At 45.3% G+C, this 26,493-nt stretch overlaps 1 protein-coding gene across 1 annotated transcript; it reads right to left on the reverse strand.

The window, feature by feature from the left end:
- On the reverse strand, positions 1-25,588 carry HEBP1 (heme binding protein 1). The gene is made up of 4 exons (XM_082741065.1): positions 25,353-25,588; positions 16,134-16,272; positions 14,179-14,359; positions 1-590 (listed from the first exon to the last, which is right to left on the reverse strand). Exons 1-4 carry the CDS (start codon positions 25,428-25,430, stop codon positions 419-421), a joined length of 570 nt encoding a protein of 189 aa, XP_082597191.1. The 5' UTR covers positions 25,431-25,588; the 3' UTR covers positions 1-418.
- Between the last annotated feature and the right edge of the window lie 905 nt (positions 25,589-26,493).

A 26,493-nucleotide genomic window follows, 5' to 3' on the forward strand; every position in this document is an offset into this window, starting at 1 on the left:
TTTAAGTCAAAGATCTTTATTTTCAGGCCTCTTTCAGACAAAGGTCTTGCAAGAATCAGAAATGACAGATGGTGCACAAATCACATTTTCTCCTCCACCACAAAAGGGCAGGTTCAATAATTTTTCGTGATCTGTTTTGAGTGACCCAGATAGCTGGGAAAACATTGCTGGATTTTTTTTTTTTTTTCTGATCTACCACAGAACTTTCAAACGTTGCTGCCTATTTTGGCTGTCTTAGTTCCTACCAGGAGAGAAAGAGCATAGACAGAATAGGCGTATTTCATAAAATTGGCAGTACACAGCTTTGAAGGGACGTCGGCGAAGCTGGAGACACAGTTGGCAGCTGTGTCCCCTCCTTCCCCCCTCGGGAAGTGGACCCAGAAGCACACGGCTGGGAAGTTGTAAGGCGGCGAGCTCCTCATGCTTTCACCAGCCAGACCTCATTGCGACGTCCATAGGGCTTCATGGGAGGGTCATACCCAGTGCAGAAGTAGACGTCACTGCGGCAGGTGGCCGTGCCCTCCAAGGCTGTACGCAGCTGGGTGGCATGAGCTACGTAGTCGGCCTCCTTCGCGTAACCACCAAACTGCCTAAGGTAGAAGCGAAAGAGGGGCTGATTAGGAGAAGACATGATCCCCAAGGGGGCGGGGGGAGTCTTTCTTATTTTTTATTATTTATCATTTTCTAAAGATTTTATTTATTTATTTATTTATTTATTTATTTATTTATTTATTTATTTGTAAATGGTGCAGGCAGAGGGAGAGGGAGAAGCAGGCTCCTCACTGAGTGGGGACCCTGACATGGGGCTCAATCCTAGGACCCTAGGATCATGACCTGAGCCAAAAGCAGACGCTTAACTCAGTGAGCCAACTGCGTGACGTTTTTTTTTTTTTTTTTTTTTTAATTTTATTGAGAGCAGGGCATCTTAAAAAAAAAAAGAAGTCACTTGCCACTCTCACTATGACAAGCATGCTAGAGCAGGGGCTGCCACTCCCTGACGGTGGATTTGATCCCTCCAAGCCTCAGAACCTCACTTATGCACCTGGGATAGGCTGTGTTTTTCCGCCAGGGTCGTTTTGAGTTTTAAATACAATAGTGAATGTGAACAGCTCTAATGCAGAGCCAGAAACACAGCAGTGAAGTACTAAGCATGAGCTTGCCTTTCCTTCCGAAATGTCCCTGAGGGATGGTAGGCTGACCTTCCCCTAGGCCATGGCTTCACCTTTCTCTCTAGCTCCCTCTTGCCTTGGCAGCCCTCCTCCAGGCCCCTCTGTTTCCAGCTGGGGAAGGAGGAAGATGCAGGAGCATTAGGTAGGATAGAGCTGTAGCTAACGCTTCTCCCCCAGCAGATCCTTTCTGATGAGTGAACACATCACAGCGGTGACAAGTAGCAGCTTTTTTAAAAACAGAGCGACCAAAGGGCCCCAAGGAAGTCTTGGGAGGCCCCGTGGCAAGCTTGAAGCATGCCCCAAATAAAGAAATCACTTCTAATAAATCCCTTTTCCTGTTCAAATTATGAAAGCTTTCTTTTTCTAGTAAGGAAAAAGACTCCTAAATCAGGCTTCTCTCTTAATGGCAGAAGGTGGGTTCAGAGAAGGAATAAAGCTTGCCTTTTCGAGATGATTATTCCCTCCTTACGTCATCTGCCTACGCTCCAAAATTCATCCTGTGGCCTGCCCTAAATATACCAGTCTAAATCTGGGTTGCACTAAAATCTTTATTAGAGTCAAATATGTCCCCATTTCTAATGAGCTTTATGACTCAAAAGTCTGAATCTGCACCAGGCCAAGATTAGGCCAAATGCATTATTTTTGGTGGGGTTCTCTGAGTCACGCTTTGCTCTTTTATAAGTGGTTAGTCATGCTCGACAAGCATTCCGCATGTTGATTATAGGGTTATTGATGTAAAAACACCCAGGATTTCATCTTTAAGGGATTGGTTCTTCCAACGTCTAGACAGTCGCTAACAGTACACGGACAGAGACGAGACCACTTTGGAATAGAGGAGGCTTGGTTCAAGTATATAGAAGAGAGATCACAAGGCAGATGAGGAAAACTGAACTCCAGCTTCACTGAGGCTCAATTGAGAGGAAAGTGGATTAGTAGACCCAGGGTGAACATTAAGGGAAGACTGTTCTGGCAGTAAAAGTCTGCAAGACTATGGGATTACTTTGAAAGAATGTCTATAGGTTGAGAACCACTTGCCTGAGATGAATCAGATGCTGAAGGTAGGAGCGGGTGTTGAGTGTCCCCTGTACCCCGCATTCAGGCTGTGACACTCAGTTCTTTTCCTTGAAAATGAGCCATGTTGGCTCTTTAGGCTACTGGGTTTTAGAAATGTCCGAAGGAAGAGGGGTCCTCAACTCATCAGTTGGTGACAAAAGGGCTACCTCAGTCCTACCTTGGCCCCTCTCTTGTTCATGGTCTTGAGCAAGGCTTTAACTTCTGTAACCTTCAGGTCCTTCATGTGCTAAATAGGGCTAACCAATCCGTCTTAAAAGGTTGCTGTGAAGATGGAGGGACACAAGATGGAGGCTGCTGTGCACAGTGCTAGCTCATAGTAGGCCCACGACAAACAGGAACTATTACTGTCACTTTGCAATTGCTCAGGACAGACATCCGGTTCCCTGCCTCCTGGGGGAGGGACACGATAGGAATCTCAAGTAGTATCAGGAACCCAGGAAGAGAGTCTAGGAATGACCAGCCGGCTCGATGAACTATCTCACCTTCTCCCCTGGGCCTTCTCTCAAAACCCTAATCTTTAACCCCACTCACTATTCCCATTCTTTTCCCTTTTTCTCTTTCTTTTCTTTCTCACTCTCTTCCCCCTCCTCCCTCTTCTTCCTTCCTTCCTTCCTTCCCTTCTTCCTCAGCACTTATGACCATCTAACATACTGTGTCCATTATTTATGGTCTGAGTTTTCCGGTAGAGTATAGGCCCCATGAAGGCAGGGATCTTTATCACTTTCTGTGCACTGGTGTAGCCAGAGCACCTAAAAGGTGCCTGACACATGTTCGATCCCTTGGCCAAGTCAACAATTCTGGGGTAAACAGTAAGTCTTCAGGTCTTCAGGTTGATAGACCTCAAGATGATCGCACTTAAGACTGTTTGCCTCCACATTCACTCACTCATATAATGAAATCTGAAGCACACACTAAGGGTGGGAATTCAAACAGGAAACTGGATTGACTGGAGCCACACTAGGAAGGGCCTCGAATGCCGTGCTGACGACTTTGAAAAGGTGGGCTTATGAAGGCTTTGAAAGTAAGCGGCTGACATGATCAGGTTTGTTTTGGAGAAGTCCCTCTGGCGGCAGTGGAGGGAAAGAGCTGGAATTGTTGGAGGCCAGGAATGACCATGTGTGAGATGACAAAGGCCTCTGAATAAAGGCAAACTTGGCAGGTGACTAGAGGTGAGGGGAGGCGGGGAGAGCAGGAAGTTGAGGATTCTCCAGGGTTTCCAGGGCAGTCTCTGGATAGAAGCTGCTGCTAGGGATGCTAGGGTGAAGAAAAGGAGGGGTGACTAATAATATGGTTTGGGGGCCATGTTGATATGAAGGTATGTCTGTGAAATACATTCATGCAACAGCTGTTGTGTACCCAAGTGTGTGTCAGGCACTGCAAATCTCCTCAGAAGACCTGGCAAAGAACTAGAGCCAGAGATCCTGAGTTGGGAAGAGGTGAGCCTGGTGACAGATGCTGGGAGTCCTCAGTGAGTAGGTACTGCCTATCATCACGGGAAGGAAGGAGACAAGGCCTAGATGGTGAGCAGACATGGAGGGTCAGCGGGCTGCTCTTGGGCATCCTGGTCCCTAGGTGGCGGGCGGAAGAAGTGGCTTTGGCAGGGGCCCCTGAAGAAGGAGCTGTCTGAGAAAAACACAGAGACCCAGCAAGTGATATGGAGAATGTCATCATCTGGGGATTCATAAATTCACTTAAAAATGCTCCCCAAACCAAACAAAAGCAATTTGAAAATATTTATTCCCAGGCCTCCAGAAATGCCGATAATGAGGATAAAAATTTCCCTCTGGGACGCCTGGTGGCTCAGTGGGCGAGGCCTCTGCCTTTGGCTCAGGTCACAATCTCAGGATCCTGGGATCAAGCCCCGCATTGGGCACTCTGCTCAGCGGGGAGCCTGCTTCCCCCTCTCTCTCTGCCTGCCTCTCTGCCTACTTGTGATCTCTCTCTCTGTCAAATAAATAAATACAATATTTTAAAAAAAATTTCCCTCTTGCTTCATCATGGAAACTTCTACTAGAAAACAAGCAGAGTGAATGGGCCAGGAAACAGCAGACACATGTGTCCTCCTCACGGCCAGTCTAACCAACACTCCCTCACGCAAGCACAAGAATGCACAAACGAGCCAGAAAACCAAACTGCACCAGGTACGTGACCCGACAGAGGCCCAGTGCTAGCTCTTCGGCTCGTTCGGGGAGAAGCCACCCCGCTCCTCCCTGCCTCAGCTTCTAAGCCCAACACGGAGGGGAGCACAGTGCCCACAGCTCCCTGCATTCATAAACGTGTTTGCGTGTGACTTCAAGAATTCTCATAAAGCCCTTTGAGCTCCTCAAAGGACATAAACATGAAGTCTACACATTATTTTTGTAAGCCTATTAACTAGTCTCTGTCTCCATCTTCAAAGAAGCTCTCCTCCAGGGCACTGTATTTTATCTCCCCCTTCGTCAGAGTTCAGTATTTGGAACAAAGATTTTTGGTTACCATGGGAACCGAGGAAAGACACTCCCCCACCCCATTCCAGAAACACAAAAGGAGCTGACTACAAAGGTCTGGAAGAGGTTTGTGGGGTGGGGATGAGGCAGGCATCAATGAGGCAGGGGAAAAGATGGAGGCTTTGGTCCCAGGGGAGCTAGAAATCACAATGGTCGAGGCATGCATTGGGGTAGATGGAAAAATGGATGGTCTGAGACTTTAACAATCAACAAGTCAACACAGATTTGGGGAGAGTCTCTGCACGGAGCTCTGTGCTAGGCAAAGGAAGCGTAAGACGAGGAGCTGACAATCTCACGTCAACGGGTAAGAAGCTTCACCCCGTGAGGCATTTCATTCAGTCGGACTGAACCATGCTTACTGACTCGAGCAAGACGAGGCCCAAAACACAAGTTGGATACCACAGAGCTATAAAGATGATGAAGACGTCTTTCTACCCTTGTGAGGTCTAACTGCAGTGGGCAGGCCAGCGACACACATAAAGATTATATGGGACAGAAGGAAGCACTAGAAGGAAGGCAGAAGGTACAGATGGAATGCTCTGGGGGGTGGGGAATAGGCAGTGATTTGTTCTGACTTAGAACATGAAGGGAAGGCGTTATGGAAGACCTGATAATAAGCCGTTGTTTATTGAGCATCTCTTCTTGATGTCAGTGAGGAACAATATGACAAAAATGCCTGGCCTCAAGCAGCTTCCACTCAGCAGAGGCTGGAGAAGGGCTGTAGGAGGAGCTGGGCGAGCGGAAGTGGGTACTGCATCTGGACGTGTTGCGGGGGGGCATGCCTGAGATCAGGTGGACACGGAGTGGGGGTGTGTTGTGGATCAGATGCCATGACAAAGCGTTTTTACTAGGCTTCACTGCCTGGCTAGACATCTGGGGACCCAGCCCAAAGTTTACCCATCCCCCATCTCATTTAATTACCAGCTTGGGCTTTGGTCCCAACCCTAACGAGTGCCCGAGCAGAGGTGAGAGGTGGGGGTAGGTAGTGGGATGGGTCCCATGCTTGAGGGCTGGCGGTGATGAAAGGACACCTTAGAAGGGGCAGAGGTGGAAGAACTAGGAAAAATCAGGAGGACAGAGCAATAGTTGAGGCAGGAGATGCCAAAGACCGAGGCAGGGAGGGAAGGCGCAGCTAGGAGGTGACTAGGACTTGGCCAACAGTTGATGTGGCAGGTGAAGGAGTCAGGATGCCATTTGATCGGGATGAGTAGGAGGATGGACGGGGACCTTTTGTAAGACGGAACACAGGGCATCAGATCTGGGGAGGAGATCTGAGCTTCATTTTTGACCTATTGATTTGGGAGACCTTGGGGAGGTTTAGGTGGAGATGCCTCCAGAGGGTGGAAGGGAGGCCGGTGCTTGGGAAGCATGGCAGCAGCAGCCGTGGTGACTCGGGCTCATCCGCCCTGAAATGGGGACTGAAGCCACTTCCAAGGACCCGTTTGTAAAGGACCGGTGGGATACCTGACCCGTTGTAGGGGGAAATGGTGATTTAACTAGGTTTTAGATTCAGAATCTTGTCACTGGCAGGGCTCTTAGAAGTGAGGTGGCTTCAGTGTCAGAGGTACTCGACAGACATGTGCAAAATGGGACACACTTGCCGCCGAGCACACGCATTACTCAGTGTAACTGCTGCACATCTGTGCAGATGATGTTTTAATTCCTCCGGCCAAGGCTTCCTCGCCCTGTGTCCTGTCCCTTCTACTGGTAGAAACTTTATGCTGGAAGGCTTTTCAGTAAGAAATATGCTTCCTTATAATTTCCACCCACAAAGACCACTTCTCATCTCTGAAATAGCTTAGGCCTGGGACGCCTGGGTGGCTCGTCAGTTAAGCATCTGCCTTCAGCTCAAGTCATGATCCGAGGGTCCTGGGACTGAGTCCCACATCGGGCTCCCTGCTCAGCGGGGAGCCTGCTTCTCCCTCTGCCTGCTGCTCCCTCTGCTTGTGTTCTCATTCACTTGCTCTCTGACAAATATATAAATAAAATCTTTTAAAAAATTAATAACACAGGCCTGAAATATCAGAGACATTTGTTTCTCATCTGTTTTCCCCACTAGGAAAAACTAGTTTTTCCTGCTTCAAAGAGTGGACAGGTCGTTTGTTCCCTGCTTTATTTTGAGCACTGACAAAATTCTTGGCACAGAACAAGGGAATAATGAATACATGGTTTTTTGACTGAATGAATACATGTGTAAATGGCCTCATCTTGGTCATCATGTTGAGTCTGATGAATGTTAAGGCATTCGAGGGATATGAAGAGATGGTCAGGTTGGAGATGTACTGATGGAAGGGTGACAGTTGAAGCTATGGGAAGGGACCAAGATCTTTAGGGAGACGAGGAAAAAAAAGAAAAGAAAGGAAAGGAAAAGATAAGTACAGGGAAGGCAAGGACCAAGACTTTCACTTGCTTATTATTCCTCAGCTTTTAACTGAGCACTTACTAGAGGACAGCCTAAGGCCCTACCCTCAAGAATATTCTAGTGAGGGAGATGACAATAAATGCATGAACAAATAGGTATATAATGCAGATGAGAATAAGTGAAGAGAAGAAAAACCAAGTGGGGTAAGAGGAGAGAAAAAGAAGGGGTGCTACTTTTGATAGAATGGTCAGGTGAGGGGCGCCTCGGTGGCTCAGTGGGTTAAAGCCTCTGCCTTTGGCTCAGGTCATGATCTCAGGGTCCTGGGATCCAGCCCTGCATTGTGCTCTCTGCTCAGCAGGGAGCCTGCTTCCTTCTCTCTCCCCTCCCCGCTCTCTGCCTACTTGTGATCTCTGTAAAATACATAAATAAAAATCTTAAAAAAAAAAAAAAAGGAATGGTTGGGTGAGGCTGCTTGAAATCAAAATGACAGAGTTTAGGCATTGAGTAGAACAAAGAGGCAAAACTGTATTATGTCTCCCATGGCCAGAGCCTCCTGTGATTACAGGTAGGCGCTGGAATTATCTAGGAACGTGACTAACACTGGTCTACAGCTCTCCTGAGCGGTAATATGGAACACCCTAGAGGCTTAGCAGTTCTTTCCGAAGTTCTCTTTCTCCAGGTTGAGCTTCCCAAGCGGCCAGTGGCCTCAGTACTGGTCCTTTAGCGAGGAAAACAACAGCAGCATCCCTGGGCGCCCTGTGGCTGACAAAGTTGTATCACACGCACACTTTGCTGGACCCTAACAACAGTGTGTCATACATTCTATTTTATAGATGAGAAAACTGAAGCTCAGACAGCCCAGCTGTAAAACTCATAATTATTAGAGTTGTGGTTTGAACTGAAGTGTATCTGTAGTTGCTTGACTTTTTGTTGTTAATTCTAGTAAAACTTGATCTGATTCTTGGAGAGCAATGAAGTCAAGAACAGGAAAATGGGCTAACACTGACCTAGGGTCTACCTAACATCCAGCATCTTGGAGGCGTCTACGGATACCATGTTTCCTCCTCATGACAACCCTGGGCATTAGGTACACTTTTCCCACCTTGTACTTGGGGAAATTGAGGTCGTTCGGTGACACACCAAAGGTCCCATGGCCATCGAGTAGGAGAACTAGGATCAGATCAGAGGTCACCCCGACAATGACTCCTGGTTTCCAGCTCTTTCCTTTATGCCCAGACATTTCACTAAAACCATCACCCTCTCCTGCCACAGGTCTCTGTCGGACCCAGCGCTGCACTGTGGAAAGGAGGCTGAGTTGTAACCCAAGTGGCCTTCAGGGCCGTGAACACAGAGGGAGCTGGAATGTGGCCACTCATACAAGTGTGAGGAGACCTGTATTGCCTCTTGTGACCACTAAGGAGATTCTGATAGTGTTAGTCCTTCCTAGCCTTCTATCCATTGACTGGTAATACATACCGCTAAAAAACGCATAATCCCTTTTGAACATCCCTTCATGATGTCTTACGAAAGGAAGCCTGAATTAAGGGGACAAGGCTTTCATTTTAGAATTAATTTTGCCATCTAATGCCCTGACGTGTATTTGAAATAGTACTTTTGCCTTCTGCCACTTCACTCTGCCCTCCAGGTTAAGGTACTCTTAAAGCACATTTGGCTGTGCAGTGACACCAAGTGGCTAGTTGAGGAATAACATGCTGATTTAAGACCCTGGGTTAGGTTTTTTTAAAAAAAACAAAAACAAAACAAAACAAAAAATTCACAGAGCCATGCCAGACACCCTATTTATCACATTCAGCTGTTTAGGTTTCAGAGAATTAATAGGAAACTTTCACAGACTGGACTTTAATAATACCTTTTAAAAAGATACCCTGTCCCTCCGTAAGGAACCAGGTTTCCTTGGAGAAATGTCAAACTCCAGCTCTAGGGCAAGAAATGCCCAGATGTGTTTGAAACATCTAGTCGCACCAGAAAGCAAGGAAGCTACCCTAGAGTACTAGAGTCTTGTCAAAAGGACCAGGCCAAATATGGGACAATGTGAGCATCAGTAAGAACAGCTGCCAGGAACGAAAATACATCAATTGTGTTTAAATTAGTATGTTTATACTGAACCTCAAAAAACAGAGACCAATGCCGCCTTGCCCATGGAAAATGTTCAGGAATGAAATCAATCTTCTGAAAAGAGGCAAGGAGAAGGCAACGTGCTAAAGAGAAGGTATCTTGCCTTTTTATCTGTGCCTCCATCTCAGAGAAGTCAAATAGCAGAAAAGAGGAGGTTTCTTTTTATCAAAGGACACCAGCTAAAAAGTGAAGGAAAAATAGAGGACACTGTCATTTTATAAACTTGAACGAAGCCAGGCATCTAGGTAAGGGTGATCTGCAGTCGCGGGTGTTGCAAAAACAGAAGTATGTGAATGTGATGAACTCCCCGGTGGCGTCTACAGCACTACCTATGAAACATGCTCGCCAAAGGTGCTGGCCTGAATCCGTCCGTGCCTCTGGTTCTAACTGCTAACTCACAGGCAATGCCGGAGGCAGAGGAACATGTTGAAATACCACGGAAAGGCAGTCTGCAAAATTCAGACTATGGGAAACAAAAGGACACATGATCCATAAGCAGCCATGAAAAATGGAAAGGTATAGTAATGAGAAAAACCACAGATTAGTAAAAGCTTAAAAGGTGTACTGACCAGGGATGCCTGGGTGGCTTAGTCAGTGAAGCATCTGCCTTTGGCTCAAGTCATGATCTCAGGGTCCTGGGATCAAGCCCCGAGAAGGATTTTATTTGGATCCAGGTTCAAACAAACTTTAAAAACAAATGATCCGATAGTGGGGGAAATCTGAACGCTGGACATTTTCTATTATCATGGCACTAATGACATGCTGTTTAAATTTTAGGAGTAATAAGACATTATGATTGTATTTTTAAAAAGTCTTTAGTAGTCACACTGAAGTATTTATGGGTGAAATTAATAAAATGTCTGGAATTTGCTTCAAAAAGACCCAACAGAGGGGTGACAGTTGTGAGGGTACACATGACACAGGTCTGACCTTGAGTTAATTATCATTGAAGGTGAATGATGGGTTCCATCATCTTATTCTGGTTTTTTTTTTTTTTTTTTTAAATTTTCCAGAGACAGAGAGAGAGCACAAGCAGGGGGAGCAACAGGCAGAGGGGGAAGGGAGAAGCAGGCTCCCTGCTGGGCAAGGAGCCCGATATGAGCCCGATATGAGCCCGACATGATCCCAGGACCCTGGAATCATGACCTGAACTGAATGCAGATGCTTAACCGATTGAGCCACCTGGGTGTCCATTATCTTACTCTATCTTTTCATATGTTTGGAAATTTCCATACTAAAAAGTTAAGGACAAAAGAAAACCATCGGACCAGCCACCTTGAAGGTTTATGGAACTGATTTAATCACGTCAACCTCATTCCTTATGAAATCAAAAGGGCAAAGGGAAAAAATAATTAACTACTGAAACCTACCATAGCTCATACACATTAAGTCATTTGTAAAACAGGAGCATCTTAGTGAGTACTGAAAGATACTCTTTAGTAGAGGTCCTCTGAGGGAGGTTGTTATGGGCACTTAAGAGATGGAGAAACTGTCTTAGAGAGGCTGAGTGGGATTCAAACTAAAATGTACTTGTTCATTACAGTACACCAGCCTGCTCCCAAGACACATGGGGAAGAGACGGAGAAGAGGGAGCAGGAATGAGGGTGAGACATTGGAGACACAGCACCCAAGATTTAAGGAGACCCTCACTCTCAGGGCCAATCCTGTACTTAGACCACTGTGAAAGTGGGCGCCTCCATAAGTTGTGTACCACAGCCACCTCACTTCCCCACTCTAGTCCCTGTCCTTGGGAAAGATATTCCTTACCCCAAGTTTGCTTTTCCTGCTGCCTCTATGGCGAAGGCAGGAAGGTCTGAATGATGACTGGAGAAGAGGCCAGGCTGCAGTACACGCACTGTCCTCTAGGGGGCACGACTACGGCCTACCACTGCCAGACCAGCCAAGCTCCAGTTCCCAGCGTCAGTGTTAGCTCCAGAGAAAGCTATGCCTTCAGGTAGCAGTGTTGGAGCCAGGCAGCCCAATAAGTAAGTTCAGAAGCCCTGGGGAGTGGACAAAAACTGTCCAGGACAAGATTATCTGTGTATTTATTTTCCCTCCGGTGGTTCTAGAGTAGAAGCAAATCCACACCTATAGTTAATGCTGGTAAAGCTCCTGGCCTGTGACTGCACACGGTTCTGTGCCTGTCATACAGGAGGATTTTAACAAGTGGTGGAGGCCACTGATTCTCTACAAGAGACTCAGTTTCTGAAGGGGGGTTGGGGCCCAAAGAATAAAGACATGCAATCACCTGCAACCACCTGCACCTGTTATGCTCTATAGTCAAAAAGAACATGACCCCAAATGAGGCTCTGGAAACAGGACGAGAACACTCCAAGGACCATGGACAATGAACAACGGAGGGGGTGGCCGTCCAGTTCTAGCAAATACTCCCTGCCTTTCTGGCATTCAAGGGGTAAAAAGGACAGCCCCCAAGTCCGATATATATTCTATACTCATTTATGTATTTGTGACCCCAAACAACAGCTTGACTTAGCTATTCCCTGAGTCTCCCAGAACCCTACTGCGGCTAATGTAGGTGTTTAGCCTAAACTGTGGGGATACTCCAACCACGCCAATTTGGCAAATGGCAAAGTATTTAGTCAGACATAATGCAAATGTTTGTGTGCCATAAGCTGAAGAAAATGAAATGAGAAATTATCAGGACTCCGTATTTAACTTAATTCATCAATAATATAAAGAAATTAAGAAAACAATACTATTTGAATCAAAAAGAATAAAACACCTAAGAATAAATTTAATCAAGGAGATAAAAAGATATGTACACTGAAAACTGTAAGACATTAACTAAAAGCCAATTGAAGAAGACACAAATAAGTGAAAAGAGATTCCATGCTCATGGATTGGAAGAATTAATGTTGTTAAGATGTACATATTACTGAAAGCAACCTATGGATTCAATGCAATCTCCATCAAGGTTCCAAGGGAATTTTTCACAGAAATAGAAAACTAACCCTAACATTTATATGGAACTACAAAAGACCCCAAATAGGGGTGCCTGGTTGGCTCAGTGCGTTAAAGCCTCTGCCTTTGGCTCAGGTCATGATCCCAGGTTCCTGGGATTGAGCCCTGCGTTGGGCTCTCTGCTCAGCAGGGAGCCTGCTTCCCTTCCTCTCTCTCTGCCTGCCTCACTGCCTACTTGTGATCTGTCAAATAAATAAATAAATAAGTAATCTTGGGGGGGGGGGAGACCCCAAATAGCCAAAGCAACCTGGAGGAAAAAAAAAAAAAAGAGAGAAGAATAAAGCTGAAGCACATTTCCTGATTTCAAATTATATTACAAAGTTATTGTAATCAAAACAGTATGGCACTGGCATAAAAAGATATATAGATCAGTGAAACAGAATAGAGAGCTTAGAAACAAACTCATGCATCTATGGTCAACCAACTTACAGCAAAGAAGTCAAGAATAGTTTCTTCAATAAATAGTGTCTGGAAAATTGGATAGCAATAGGCAAAAAATTGAAACTGGACTTCTATCTTACATCACACACACACAAAAAATGCAAAATAGAAGAAAGACTTGAACATAAGACCTGAAACCGTAACATTCCTTGAAGAAAACATAAGGAGTAAACTCCTTGGTATCAGTCTTAGCAACAATTTTTGGTATTTGGCAATAAAAGCAAAAATAAACAAATGGGACTACATCAAACTGAAAAGCTTCTGTATAGCAAAGGAAGCTATCCATATAACGGAAAGGCAACCTACTCAATGAGAGAAAATATTTGCAAGTCATATATCTGACAAGGAATTAAAAGCCAAAATAACTCAACAGCACAAAAGCCACACATTCTGATTAAAAAATGGGCAGGGGATCTGAACAGACATTTTTCTGAAGAAGACATACACATGGCCAGTAGGTACATGGAAAGGTGCTCAACATCCCCCATCATTAGTGAAATACAAATCAAAGCCCTAATGAGATATTACTTCATACCTATTAGAATGGTTGGTATCAAAAAGACAAAAAAATGTATTAGCAAGGCTATGGAGAAAAAGGAACTGTCATTACTGTTGTCATGGGAATTGGTGCCGCCGCTGTGGAAGACAATATGGAGGTTCTTCAAAAAATTAAAAGTAGAACTATCCTCAGATCCAGCAAGTCCACTTCTGGATAGATAGCTAAAGGAATTGAAATCACTGTCTTTTTTTTTTTTAATTTTTTTTTTTTTAAAGAGATGAAATCCCTATCTTGAAGAGCTATCTGCACTGCCATGTTCACTGCCCCATTATTATAATAGCCAAGATATGGACACAAGCTAAGGGTCCATCAGGAGATGAAGGGATAAAAATGTATGTCTATACACAAAGCAGTATTATTCAGCCATAAAGAAAGAAAGAAACTCTGCCATTTGTGACAATGTGGATGACCTTAAGGACAAGGATAATAACTTGGACAGAGAAAGAAAAATGCTGTATGATCTCACTTATATGTACAATTAAAAACAACAACAACAACAACAACTGAGCTCATCGAGACAGAGAAGAGACTGGTGGTTGCCAGAGACGGGATGTGGGCGGGGAGAGGGAGAAGAGGGTGAAGATGGTCCAAAGGTACAGATTTCCAGCCATAAGAGAAACTAGTCCTGGGAATGTGATACAAAGCAAGGTGACAATAGTTAACAATCCTGTCATGTATATTTGAAAGTTATTAAGAAAGCAGATCTGTGAAGTTCTCATCTCAAGAAAAAGAAATTATAACTATGATGGATGTTAAATAAACTTATGGTGGTGAACATTTCATAATATTTCTGTATATCGAAGCATTATATGTTGGACACCTGAAGTCAATACAATGTTATAGGCTAATTATATCTCAATAAAACTGGAATAAAATATAAATGTAATGCAAATGCTCATTGCAGATGATCAAGGAGTGGTTATGGAGATCAGATGTTACCCTCGGATGACTAGAGAATCATTTCCTTACAGGGAATAGACGGTGATGCTTTCCCTCTCCTCGATCTTAATGCTGTCATCGGTGGGAACTGGCGGGTTGCTCTGAAACTGGTTTGGAATCCGGAACCAGACTTTTAATTTCTTCTGGAGGGAGCCATCATCACCAGGAAACACAGCAAAGGAAATAGGAACTGTCATCCCCATTCCGATTCCTGAAAACATAAAACCCCACAGAGTGAGGGGGCTGCTACAGACAGAACTTGCTCAGGACCATGGAAGATCAGCTAATCTCATTCTTCCTCCAAGACAGTATTTTTGGTTCTTGAAATTAATAACAAACCTTCCAGGTGTTAAAACTATATAGTAAGATATACACAAAACAGCTCTTATTTGTATATACTGGAAATAGGAATGTAGTGATTCAACTCGTTTGGAAAAAATTATTTGGTAATACATATCAAGACTGTCAATTTATCAGTATCTAATTACCTTCTGTTTAAATGTGAATTTTAAGGAAGTAATCCAAAATATCTTAAAGGCTGTAGGTAATAGGATATTCATTACCGCAGAATTTATAATTGTCAGAGACTGGGAGCCATGTAAATGTTCAAAACAGGAATATGTCTAAATTACAAGTACACAATGCAATATAATGTAGCTGTCAACAACCACACTTAAGAAGATTGCTTAGCACTAGTGGAAAATAGCTATAAGTAACTATAAATACCGGAAGGATACACAATTGCACAAACACTATGATTACATTTTAAAGGCTTATTAAAAAGCCCTAAAGAAATACATTCAGAAGGCAACAATGATTGTAATAAAAAAGATGGATCGGGGTACTGTTTTGTTATTTTCAAGATATTCTTTAATGTTTAATCACATAAAATATTTTTTAAAGATTTTATTTATTTGGGAGGGGAGGGGCAGAAGGAGAGAGAGAGAGAGGGAGGGAGAGGGAGAGAGAATCCCAAGCAGACTCTGTGTTGCACATGGAGCCCAACATGGGACTTGATCTCACCACCCTGAGATCATGAACTGAGCTGAAGCCAAGGGTTGGATGCTCAACCAACTGAGCCACCCAGGCGCCCCCAAACTTTATCATTTTTATACAAATATTCTTCTAAAACACATTACAACAACATTAAGAAGGAAAAGATTTCTTCTTGACCTCCTACTGGTTGACTTATTGTCCAAAGCCTGATTACTTTGGTGTTACTAAATGCTACTGAGGTTAATACCAGTTTCTGACTTTCTAAATTATCAGCCTGAGAAATATCCTAAAAATTAAACATCACCTTTCTTTCTTCTTTTGCCTTGCTTTTGACCCATTTGGGGTCCGCACTGATTCTAAAGAGCAGTCCAAATGAGAGAGCTTTAGAGTTAAGCTCATATTTAAATATGGATTCCACGCTGACAGGTACACTGAAACTTCAGGCCCATTGTTTTAAAAATAGGGGCACGGCCAGCACAGACTGACATGTCTAAGACTGGGACAGCCTAAAAACTCCCAGCCCCTTCATTTGCCAGAACAGAGCTGAGGACCTGGCATACTCACCACTCACTGAGCCTCAGAGCCCCGTGGATTCTGAGCAACACAGGGACTGGGCAGAGATGTTCAGCCTGGAGGCGGAAGTCTCAAGTCTGAGGCTGGCCTGGCTCTGTGACTTGGCTTTCCTCACTCAGTGAACCAGTCCAAAGATACTATAAGCACTGCAGGGTTGATACCCCGAGTGCCTGTCCACGCCTGGGAGAGAAGCATGCCAGGTGATATGGAGCAGGGAGACCACACACCGAGGGGTAGGCCGGATGGGGTCAGTGTGGTCCCCTTAGAGCATTCTTGTGCACAGAGCCCAAGTTCATGTGCTACTGAAGCAGGTGGTGACAGGTGCCCTGTGGCCCCTCCCTGTATTTTCCCCTGATGACATGAGACCTAGCAAGCTTCCCTCTGAGCCCAGAACCACATCATTCAGGGATACTCACCCTTGTCATTGGTGCCTCCCACGTACTTCATGACTTTGGGCATTGCTTCCCGGAGACCCTCATCCACAGGCTTGTCTGTCACTTCCACTGTGGCAAACTGCCCCCCCTCACAGGTCCTTTCCTCATAGGAGACGTCTTCCTAGAGATAGAATTTACATACTTAAAAGAATTAAAATGGCAACCGGTGATTACTCTAGAAGCGGTGATGGTCCAGTTATAAGAACGGCTAAAGAACTTTTCTTTCTTTTTTTTTTTTTTAAATTTTATTTATTTATTTGTAATAGACAGAGGGAGAGAGAGCAAGCGAGCACAGGCAGACAAAGAGGCAGGCAGAGGCAGAGGGAGAAGCAGGCTCCCTGCCCAGCAAGGAGCCCGATGTGGGACTCGATCCCAGGACCCTGGGATCATAAAGAACTTTTCATAATGAACCTGGGCATGGTGACAGGGTAGAAGAGACAGTTAGGAGTATGAAGGGCCATGAGAAGATTCTGGGATTTCTTACAAATGTAGTGTCAGCAGAAAAAACTTCAAATTATCAATACTCTCAGAGAGATAAGAGAAGATATTGCATCCAAAGCCACTCAGAACATCACCAGAATGCTATAAAAATAGGATGTTCAGAGATCAAAGAGCTCTTAGAAATTAAAAATATAACAGAAATGAAAAATTCAGGGGAGAAGTCAGAAGATAAAGCTGAAGGAAATCTTTCAGAATGTCAAGTAAAAAGGCAAAGACATAGAAAACAGAAGAGAATTGGAAATCAGAGAATCAAGCCAGGAGATCCAACATCTGAATGACAGGACCGCCAGGAAAAAGAGATGAAAATTGGAAAAGAAGAAAGATCTGTGGGAGGCCACCGCACAGTTGGAGTCGAGGATCAATCCAGGCCCTGACTTGTGTCTCCTTCAAAGTCCGGACACCTCGACAAGGCTAAGGATGGGAAAGTTGAGTGCACTGAGAAAAGGGTCTGTGCTATGTGTCGTGCACTTGCCTACGTGACATCCCACACACTCTCCCTACAGTAGGGAACAATGTGGCCAGGGTCCTGAGTTCTTAGTCCTTGTTGTTCTGTACCTCCCATAACCCACTCCCTGGCTGATTGTCTTGCTAATGGCTTTAGCCGAAACTACCTGGCCTCACGAGGTTTGCTTGTAGTAAATGTAAACTTGTTATAGAAACTTGTGGTCATCTGACTATGTACTGATATAATGCTCCTTTTATTCTGGTCTGCTTTATAAATGATTGTAAGATGTGGAATAAAATTGGCACTGTTGGACATCATCTTCAGTGTCCCTCTCGCCCCCATCTCTTTGTCTCTTAATATCTTTTCATGGTTTTCCTGGTCGATTCGTCGCCCTGTCCGCGACAGAGATCCAGCAACAATGTCACAAACTCGAAGGCCCCAGGATCAGCCTCATTCTAGAAGCAGGGCTGCAGGTCAAGAAGAATCAGAGTCGCTCACAGAGGGAGACAAACCATTAAGAGACTCTTACTCAAGGAAACGAACTCGGGTTCCTGGAGGGGAGGTTGGTGGGCAGATGGGGTCACTGGGGGATGGGCATTAAGGAGGGCACGTGATGTAATGAGCCCTGGGTGTTATACACAACTGAGGAATCACTAAACTCTATCTCTGAAACCAATAATACACTATATGTTAATTATATAAAATAATATACTATGTGTATATAAAATAATATAGTATATGTTAATAAATTAATTCATTTAGTTAAAAAATAAAAATAAAAGCTTCCATGGCAATTTTCACCAAATTTAAAAAAAAAAAAAAGAAGAATCAGAGTCATTCTCTTCACTTGTACTATTCCCAGACACGACTCCTCATTCCAACTCATCTCACTAAATCATACGCCCCTGAATGCTCAGCTTCACTGCCAATCCCCCCAAAGCCAGGGAGGACCCCCGCTCCTCATGACTACTCTCCACATGAGTCTCTGTCCTAAGGTCATTATCCTTTGCCTTATGGACGCTTGTGGCCCTCCTCCACCCCCTCTCCTCTTCCTTGTCCTTTGATATCTCATATGATATAATTTCGTATTCCTTGAACATACGCTATAAGACAGTGTTTTTCAAACTTGGAAAAGAATCATGATTCAAAACAAGAAATGTATTTTTACCCCATGCCCTTATCAAGAACACACACGTGATTGAAACAGGGTTTCACAAAATGATACTTCACCCTTATGGAGGAGGGTGAATATACCAGCCTTTTCTTTCTTTCCTGTTGACTTTTACTCTACTCAAGTGAATTTTATTCTATTCCACCAAAAGAAGAAAGACATACTCTATATTGATTTTGCTGTCTGGTAATGGAACACTGTGCAGTTTGAAAAATGTGCTCTAAAGTCTTTGTGGACAAGAACTATGTGGACTATGTGGACCAGAACGATGCCATAGAGCATCGTAAATTAGATGCTCAACGGGTGTTTGGTCATAGATTAAGGAGCTGCCTCTCTTACTCATGATTGTGAAAAATAAGCAGAAGACGTGGCTGCCCCGGCTGGGCAAAGGGGCCTTCCTGGGACATCCTAGACTGAAAGTCTTCAACTCCCAAGCGGACAGAATGACTCTTTGGAGGTGGGTAGGACTGTGGGGCTAAGAGGTCTGTATTGTCTGAAAAAGTACACTTATATTCTAATTTTATGTTTAGAATGGAAAAAAAAAATTTTCTTTGTGATGCAAAATTAAAGAAGAATAGTGAGAAAGGGGCCCAGGAAATCTGAAAGGTTTCTGAATGCCAGTTTCATCAACTTCCCTTTACATGGGGTAGGGGAAATTGCACCAGACTAAGAATCAAGAGGCTCCAAATCAAATCTACTGTGTCATTCGGGGGATGGCTATGAGGTCCTCCCCTTGGAAAGTGTTGCATTTCCAAAGGGCCTTCAGTAGCAAGCCGTGCTGTATAAACCTGGGGTATTTTGCCCTTTCTGGCTCTGTCACAGCAGAGACTAGACTCAGCCTTCATTTGAGGTCCTTTTGAGTCTTGCCACTCGTGTTTAGAATTCCAGAAACGCTACTCTGTGAATCACAGAATTGCAGCCTGAAAGCCGTTTTAAAGTTTGTCCAATCAAACTAATTTCCCAAAGAAGAAACGAAGCACCAGAGGGACTGAGTTCCCCAGGAACACACAGCTACTAAGTGGTGACACTGGCACCAGAGTTCCAATCTCCAAACCCTAGTCTAATGTTAACTGCCGGGCTCAGTACTGTATGGGGGATGATGGAAATGCTTTTAAGCATTTTCCTTTAGCTACTGAGTTAGTTCTTCCTGTTGGACATTTGGATGTCTGTGTCCAGCTCCGAACAGGGGCAGCTAAAGTCATTGGATGCAGCTTCTTCTCTCACAAACTGATGACAAGCTCTCACTGGAGAAAAGACCTGGCTGGCTCTTTCTTTCTTTCTTTCTTTCCTTCTCTTATTAATACAACCAATGACAGTGGAGCTTCTCCTATGTGCTGAGCACTGTGCCCTGTGCCCTGTGCTAAGATACAGCAGTGATAAATGATATAGTTTCTGACATTGGGAGGGGGGTGGTCTGGTCTAATAGAAAAACCAGGTTATAATCCGATGATATATTTAAGAGGAGAGGCAGGGCAGCGTGGGAACACAGAACAGGACTACTTTGGTTATTCTGGGGGGCAAGGTGTGTATTGATGTGCTCGGCTAGGTCCAGGCTGACCTAAGAACTTTGAGGTTCTTAAAGATAAAAATATTGAGAAATATTATTGAAGACCTCTGCCAGGTGCTATGGATTTGGAGATTAAGACGATATGGGCAGTCTAGTGGGGTGGCGAGAAGATTATGAAATTATCATACGATGTAGCAAATGTTCTGAAAGTTTGGGGAGGGAAATTTCAGGTAGCAGGCACCACAGGTAGAAAAGAGCAGAGGGGAAGAACACAGCTGGTTCGCTGGGGCTGGAGCAAACGCTGTCAAGCAGGACACAGTGAGAGAGGGGGTTGCAGATTCTGGCTGGGCCAGACCCCTGGAGGACTCCTAGGCTGCCATAGGGAGGATTCTGTGAGCTTCGTTCCAGTGACAGTGAGCTGAGTACAAGTCAGTTTCATCTACCCCAAATTCGTTCAATTGACTTTGTGATCCAAATGTGGGATTTTGAGTGGGAGGGGTCCTTGCACAGAAAGGAATTCTGGGGATCCTATAGGTGATCTGTGCTCTCAGACTCTTCTCCAGGCAGAAGGTCCATGGCAAGAAAAGAAAGGCTGCCAAGCAAAGAATCCAGTTTGATTCGGAGAGCCAAGGCCCCCATGATAATTCTACCAGTCCTTTTTTTTTTTTTTTTTTTTTTTTTTTAAGATTTTATTGATTTATTAGAGAGAAAGCAAGCAAGAGGGAGAACGACAGAAAGCCTGAGCTGGGGGTTGGGACAGAAAAAGAGGGAGAAGCGGATTTCCTCCTGAGCAAGGAGCTTGATCCCGGGACCCTGGGACCATGACCTGAGCTGAAGGCAGACACTTAACTGAGTCACCCAGGCACCCCGTAAATCTACCAATCTTTAAGGCTCACCTCCACCATCTCTTCCTGAGTGATCCGTCCTTCCTATGAACTCCAAAGGCTGAGAACACTAGGGCTAGAAGGGCCCTTTCATATCTATCAGTTCATTTGCCTCCCAGGACAGATAGACAAACTATCCATTACACAGCTGGACATGTGGGTGTGGAGCTCAGTAGGAGACTGACATGGGGGATAAATTTGGAAGTCATCAGCAAAAGGGGAAACTGAAGCTGTGAATGAAATTGAAATTGCTGGGGAATACACACAGAGCATTCTGTATCACTTAATCATGTTAATGAATGCCCTACCTAAAAGCCCTCATTCACCAAGTTTTTAGCCTCTCCTATATGGTCCAGGTACCAGCTAGCTTCTACCTACCTTGCCAGCCACACCCAGAGCACTTCCTCACTGGCCTTCTGCTATTTCCTTCAATGCCATGGTCATGCCTGCCTCAGGGCCTCTGCACCTGCCCCTTCTGCCTGGAGTACCTCTTTCCTATCCTCTTTCCTGCCTGATGGACCCCTACTTATCCCCAAAGTCCCAACCTCAAAGTCACTTCCTCAAAGAGGATCCTCATTTAAAACAAGTTCCCATGATATTTTTTATAGACCCCTGGACTTTCACAACACAAGAGTTATTGTAATTATAACTGAATAATAATGCATTTAACCTCCATCTGTAACCATAAGCCCCATGTGGTCAGGGGCTATCTGTGTTTACCACTGTATGTCTTAGCGTCTAGTACCATGTCTTGCATATAGTAGGTAATAGGAGTATTTGTGGGAAAGGAGGCTGTGGCATAAAACCTGGTTTTACTTGAAGGACAAGGAATAGAATAGACATAGCTGGGTAGAGAGATGAGCAATTAGTCTAATTATACCTATGTGGGAGAAAAGCAAACTCACAATGTCTTAAGGTGGTACTACAGAAGGTCCCACCCGATTGGATAACATCTATGTCCATAAACTCATTTGAACCACTGGATCACTGTGAAGATTTAGGTTGGAGAGAGGGACATTGCAAAACTACCCAGTTCTCCAGGGAGAATTTAAATAGAGTTCTATTTCTGCAGAAAATAAAGCACCTAAGTTAACACAACTAACACATTTGATTCTTCCAATTTAGTGTGTTTAGTGTGTGTCCTTGTCACATGGAACATAATAACAGCCCACCTCTGTCCCAGATTCTGCTAACTTATGCTCCCAATCAGACATGGATTTGGCCCAAGGCCGCAAACACCAGTTTCAACATTCCCCAGGAACCCTGGTCAAATTCAAATCCCAGACTGAGATCTTGAAACAATGCCTCTTGCTATGGAATTTGCAAGGTCCTCTGCGAGGTCAATTTTTTTTCTAGCCACCTGCTGGGGTGGGTATAACATGTTGATTCTGGAAGCCAGCTTTCTCATCATAAAACAGTAATTTCTCATCATAAGAAAAAATAATATAGCCCACCTAACTCGGGACTTTCTATGGGTCAGGTATTGTTTTAAATACTTTGCATGAATTTGTTCCTGCAATCCCTGTGAAGAAGTGAGTGTTTTTATCTTTATTTTCAGGTGAAACTGGAGCACGAGGGGTTAAGTAACATGACTGAGTTACAGTGGGCAAGTGGTAGAGCCAGGATTCAAACCCCTGGGTGGTCGGGTCCTAACCAATGTGCATAGGCTGGGAAAATTAAAATGTCAGTTATTAATATCAGTCCTGCGCTGCGGATCCACAAGACCCACCTAATTCAATACAGTGTGAGCAGTGTGCCCACCTCCTTCTTGAAGCAATGTGGAAGGCACCTGATAAGCTCCGCAGCAGCCCGGATGTCTCCATCACAATCAGTCCTGAACATATGGTGAGCCCGAACCTGAGCTACGTAGGGTCCACTGTCTGCCATCTATTGGCCCAAGAAAATGGGCAACAATTCCTGACCCAGACACTACCTGGGGCAAGAGAGATAATTCCAGGGAGAGTCTGTCTTCAAAGTAATAATCCTCTGAATTTGTATATTTTTGAGTATCTTTGTATATTTATATACATATATTTATGAGTATCTTTGAATAGTTACATAATTGTCACAAAGGCACTGTCATTCTCATAGCTGAGAGATTTCAGGGTTCACAGTGCTTAGGAGGTTAAGTAACTTGCCCGAAATTACCTGTAAAACTAAGCGGAAGCCAATGGTTACCATACCCTACCAAGTACTAGGTATTTTGCTGAACAACTTATAGCTGGTTATCTCATTGAAATTCCCAAACATTCTTATAAGATACAAATTGTTATTTCCTCTTGTGATCGGTTTCAGAGAAGTTAAGCAAGTTGCCTTTGGCCACACAGCTAGGAAGAGCAGAGCTGAGTTCTGTCTGACTGAAAGGTATTATCACATTTGTAGGGTGTATGAGTTTACAAAGCATTTTCATGTTTTTTAAAAAAATGTAATATTTATAGTTGGTCTGGGAGTAGATGGAAGAGGTATTTTTATACCCATTCTACACCTGCAGAAACTAAGAATATTCAGGTTAAGTGATCTGCATCAGCCTGGTAGCAATATCCCATACGGCACCATGTTCCCATCAAAGGTTGAGGGAAGATGCTTATCAGAGAACTGTTGCCTGAGCTCAGAGGCCTGGGTTACTTGGAAGAAGCTAGAACCACGGTGGCCTGTCTAGAAAGAGCTGGAGCTGCGGAGAAACTCTTGGTGCCCAGAGACCTGATAGTTCAGAGAAAGAAAGGGAGAAACACCTTCTTTCTTTCCTTCCACCCTTATATCTCCCACCAGTGCCTCCCCCTGGGTGACCCTCACGGCGAGTTATCTGACACTGGAGCCTGGGAAGTAGGCAACTGGAATCAGCCCTCACTCCAGACTGAGACACGACCCCCATTCCAGACTCCGGACTGAGACCCAGGGAATGGGCAGGGGAGGCATCTGAGGACAGACAGGGGTACAGCAGCCCAGACCCTATACTGGCAATTGTCTGTTACCCCAAAAAGACCAAGAGAGCTGGATTCCACTACAGAAGGGAGAACTCTCTGGGAGGTGTTGGTAACATGGGGGATTCTTTAAGCGTTGGGGCCAAAAAGCATCCTAGACATTCCTGGGCTGAGTCCACAGATGAGCACACACACCTCACACAGGCAGGGTCTCACCACAGACAGTTTCTGTGGCCTGCAGTTTATGAACATTGGGAGGCAAACAGGTAAAACTGACATTATTTCCCCACTCGAAACCACAGACTCATTCCTCAAATTCCCTATTCCTTCCTCCCTTCCCTACTTGTTTTTCTTCATAGCCTTGATTGGCAGCTGATAACGACCTTTTGACCTGTTTACTTTGCATTCGCCACGAGGATGGGGGTCTTGTTGGTTTATTCATTGCTTTATCCCCACTGCCTGTAAAAGTGATGTACATAGATGGTACTCAACAAATTTTAGTTACTTATTGAAAACATTAATTGTAACTTAGAAGAGTTCACATGAAGAATCTGGATTTCTGGTTTTCCTTAAAAATCTGGCAATTCTGGTTTATATCCCTGCATAGCAACATGGCTGCTCTTTGTAGAGGGGACCCTGAATTCTTCCTTGGATTTGCCTCAGTCCCCACCTTGCCTTAGAGTCTAACACAGGCAGCTTCACTCATTTCCATAGCCTGCCTGGATGCTTATAGGCATCTGAATGTCACCCCTGATCTGGGCTCAACTTGGTCATTCTAAGTGCAGCAGAGGGAACTCAGAGACAGATGAAGTGACCGGGCTCTGGTTATAGCTGCGTGAAGTACTCAGACTATAGTCTGGTTGAGGGCTTTTGTGTGACCATCAACGCGCTCAGTACCAGAACTGGGTCCTCAGACAACACAGTCCTTTAACATAGGAGGTGCTGAGCGGGGAGCTGAGTATACACAAGGCACAAAGTACCTGTTTGCAAGGAGACTGTAATCTAGCTGCAGACTCTTCGTTTTCAGGGGGCAATCCAATTTGCTTGTGTTAGCACTGCTGTCAATTTGTGGGGGAGACTGCAGTCAAGCCCTTTTCACCCATCCTGTATCCAAGGACCCAACTCTGGGAGTTCCATGGGCCAGAATACCTTGTTTCCTCTCTGGGCCTTTGCGCATGCTCTCTGTCTCTGCTTTTCTGCGCCCTCCTAACAAACCAGAAACCCAGGTGAAGACACTTCCTCCGGGAAGTCCCCCTCATCAGCCCCTGGCAGAATGGATCGGGTCCTTCCCCTGTGCTCCCTCCTGTGCACGTTTACTTCGGTGGAGCACAGATCCTGCTCCTTTATACTCAGGTCTCCAGGAGTTGGGAATTTCTTGAGGACAAGCACGTTTTCGATCTTTTTGCACCCGCAGGCCTCTCAGCAAACAAACGATCAGAAAGCTTAGGGTGTTTACATGAATTAATGCATTCAACAGGCGCTGTTCCGTCGCCGCGCCTAGACTCCTCTCTTAAAGCGATCTCTCCTCTTTGTCACCCCTCCTCCCAGTAGAGCCCTCAGCCTGCAGCTCTGTACTTCCCTTTCACTTCCTCCTTCCCAGTTCGCATGCTGGGCACTGGAAGGCAGTGCCCCTCCCCCGGAAGAAGCCAAAACGCACATTCTGGGGCAGACCGCTTGCCCCACCTGCCCGTCAGAACCCACTCCAGCCCCCGTTAGGGTGCGGTGGGCGGGCGCAGCCCCGCTTCAGGTGCTCGGCAGCCCAGCGGGCCTACCTTAGCCCCTTTGCTCAGGACCTGCCAAGGCCACGTCTCTACGCTCCCGAACAGCGAGTTCTTGATCATGCCCAGCATGGTGTGGCTGCGGCGCTCCGGGGGCACCTGCGGACTCAGGGCTCCAAGGCCGGCTGGGGCTAGCGTGCCTGGTGGGCGGGCGGCAACTCGGACTCCGCCCCGCGGAGAGGCGCTAGGAGGCCGACGCGGCGGGACGGGGCGGGGCGGGGCGGCGGAGAGGCCCCGCCCCCGCCGGCCCCGCCTCCTCTACGGCGTCTGCAGGCTGGGGCTTGGACACAGATTCTGCCTATGGGATTTAGGCAGTAGTGATGGAGAACTTAATACTTCCCAGCCCCGACTTTCCCCCACCCGCATCCACCCCGGCTTCAGCTCTCAGGTACCTGGGCACCAAACTTCCAAGCCTCTGGATTCCTCTGGAGCTTTTTCTGCCCTCCACCCTAAGGCTCTACATCCCGCGTACTGCATAGACAAGGTTCATATGATCTGTGGGCCCCGTCCTAGAGACACCTGATTGCTGCATCTCCAGCGACATTTCCTGGGTTGTTTCCCACTCCACCCCATTACCTCTCATCAAGACGACTGAAAAGCCATCTTAACTAGTTTTCTCCTTACCACTTCCTTTCCTCTAATTGGTTTTAATCAAAATTCCACGTTAATTTCCCACAGCATGGCTTGGCTCATTGTGTCCTTCCAATCAAAACCTTCTAACCAATTTCATTAGCGTTTGTTGAGTGCCTCTTTCCCGACAAGTATTTTGCAAATATCATCTCTACTCCTCACACCACTGAACATTACATATTTTATAGCTTTTTTACAAAGGAGGAAACTGATGATACTCAGAATATAAGTGAGTGACTGATATAAGTGACTTTCCTAGGATCAAAAACCAATATGCGGCTTAGCCAGGATTTGAATACTGAAGGTGGTGTCCATGTCCATATCCGTACCCATACTTTATGGAGCTCCTGGGTGGCTCCTTCTGTTGAGCGTGCACTCAATTTCAGCTCAGGTCCTGATCTCATTGCTGGTGAGATTGAGCCCTGCAGGAAGGCTCCCAGCTCAGCGCGGAGTCCTCTTGAAGATTCTCTCCCTCTGCTCCTCCCCAACTTGTACCTGTGCTCTT

This window comes from Mustela nivalis (genome assembly GCF_964662115.1).
Source record: "Mustela nivalis genome assembly, chromosome: 7".
Taxonomy (NCBI): Eukaryota; Metazoa; Chordata; class Mammalia; order Carnivora; family Mustelidae; genus Mustela; species Mustela nivalis.

Coding starts and splice junctions, on each gene's coding strand:
- HEBP1 (XM_082741065.1), bottom strand. CDS start 25,430: ATGCTGGGCATGATCAAGAACTCGCTGTTCGGGAGCGTAGAGACGTGG. Junction 14,360..16,133: donor GGGAGGCACCAATGACAAGG/GTGAGTATCCCT, acceptor TTATGTTTTCAG/GAATCGGAATGGGGATGACA. Junction 591..14,178: donor AGCATCACCGTCTATTCCCT/GTAAGGAAATGA, acceptor CTTCTACCTTAG/GCAGTTTGGTGGTTACGCGA.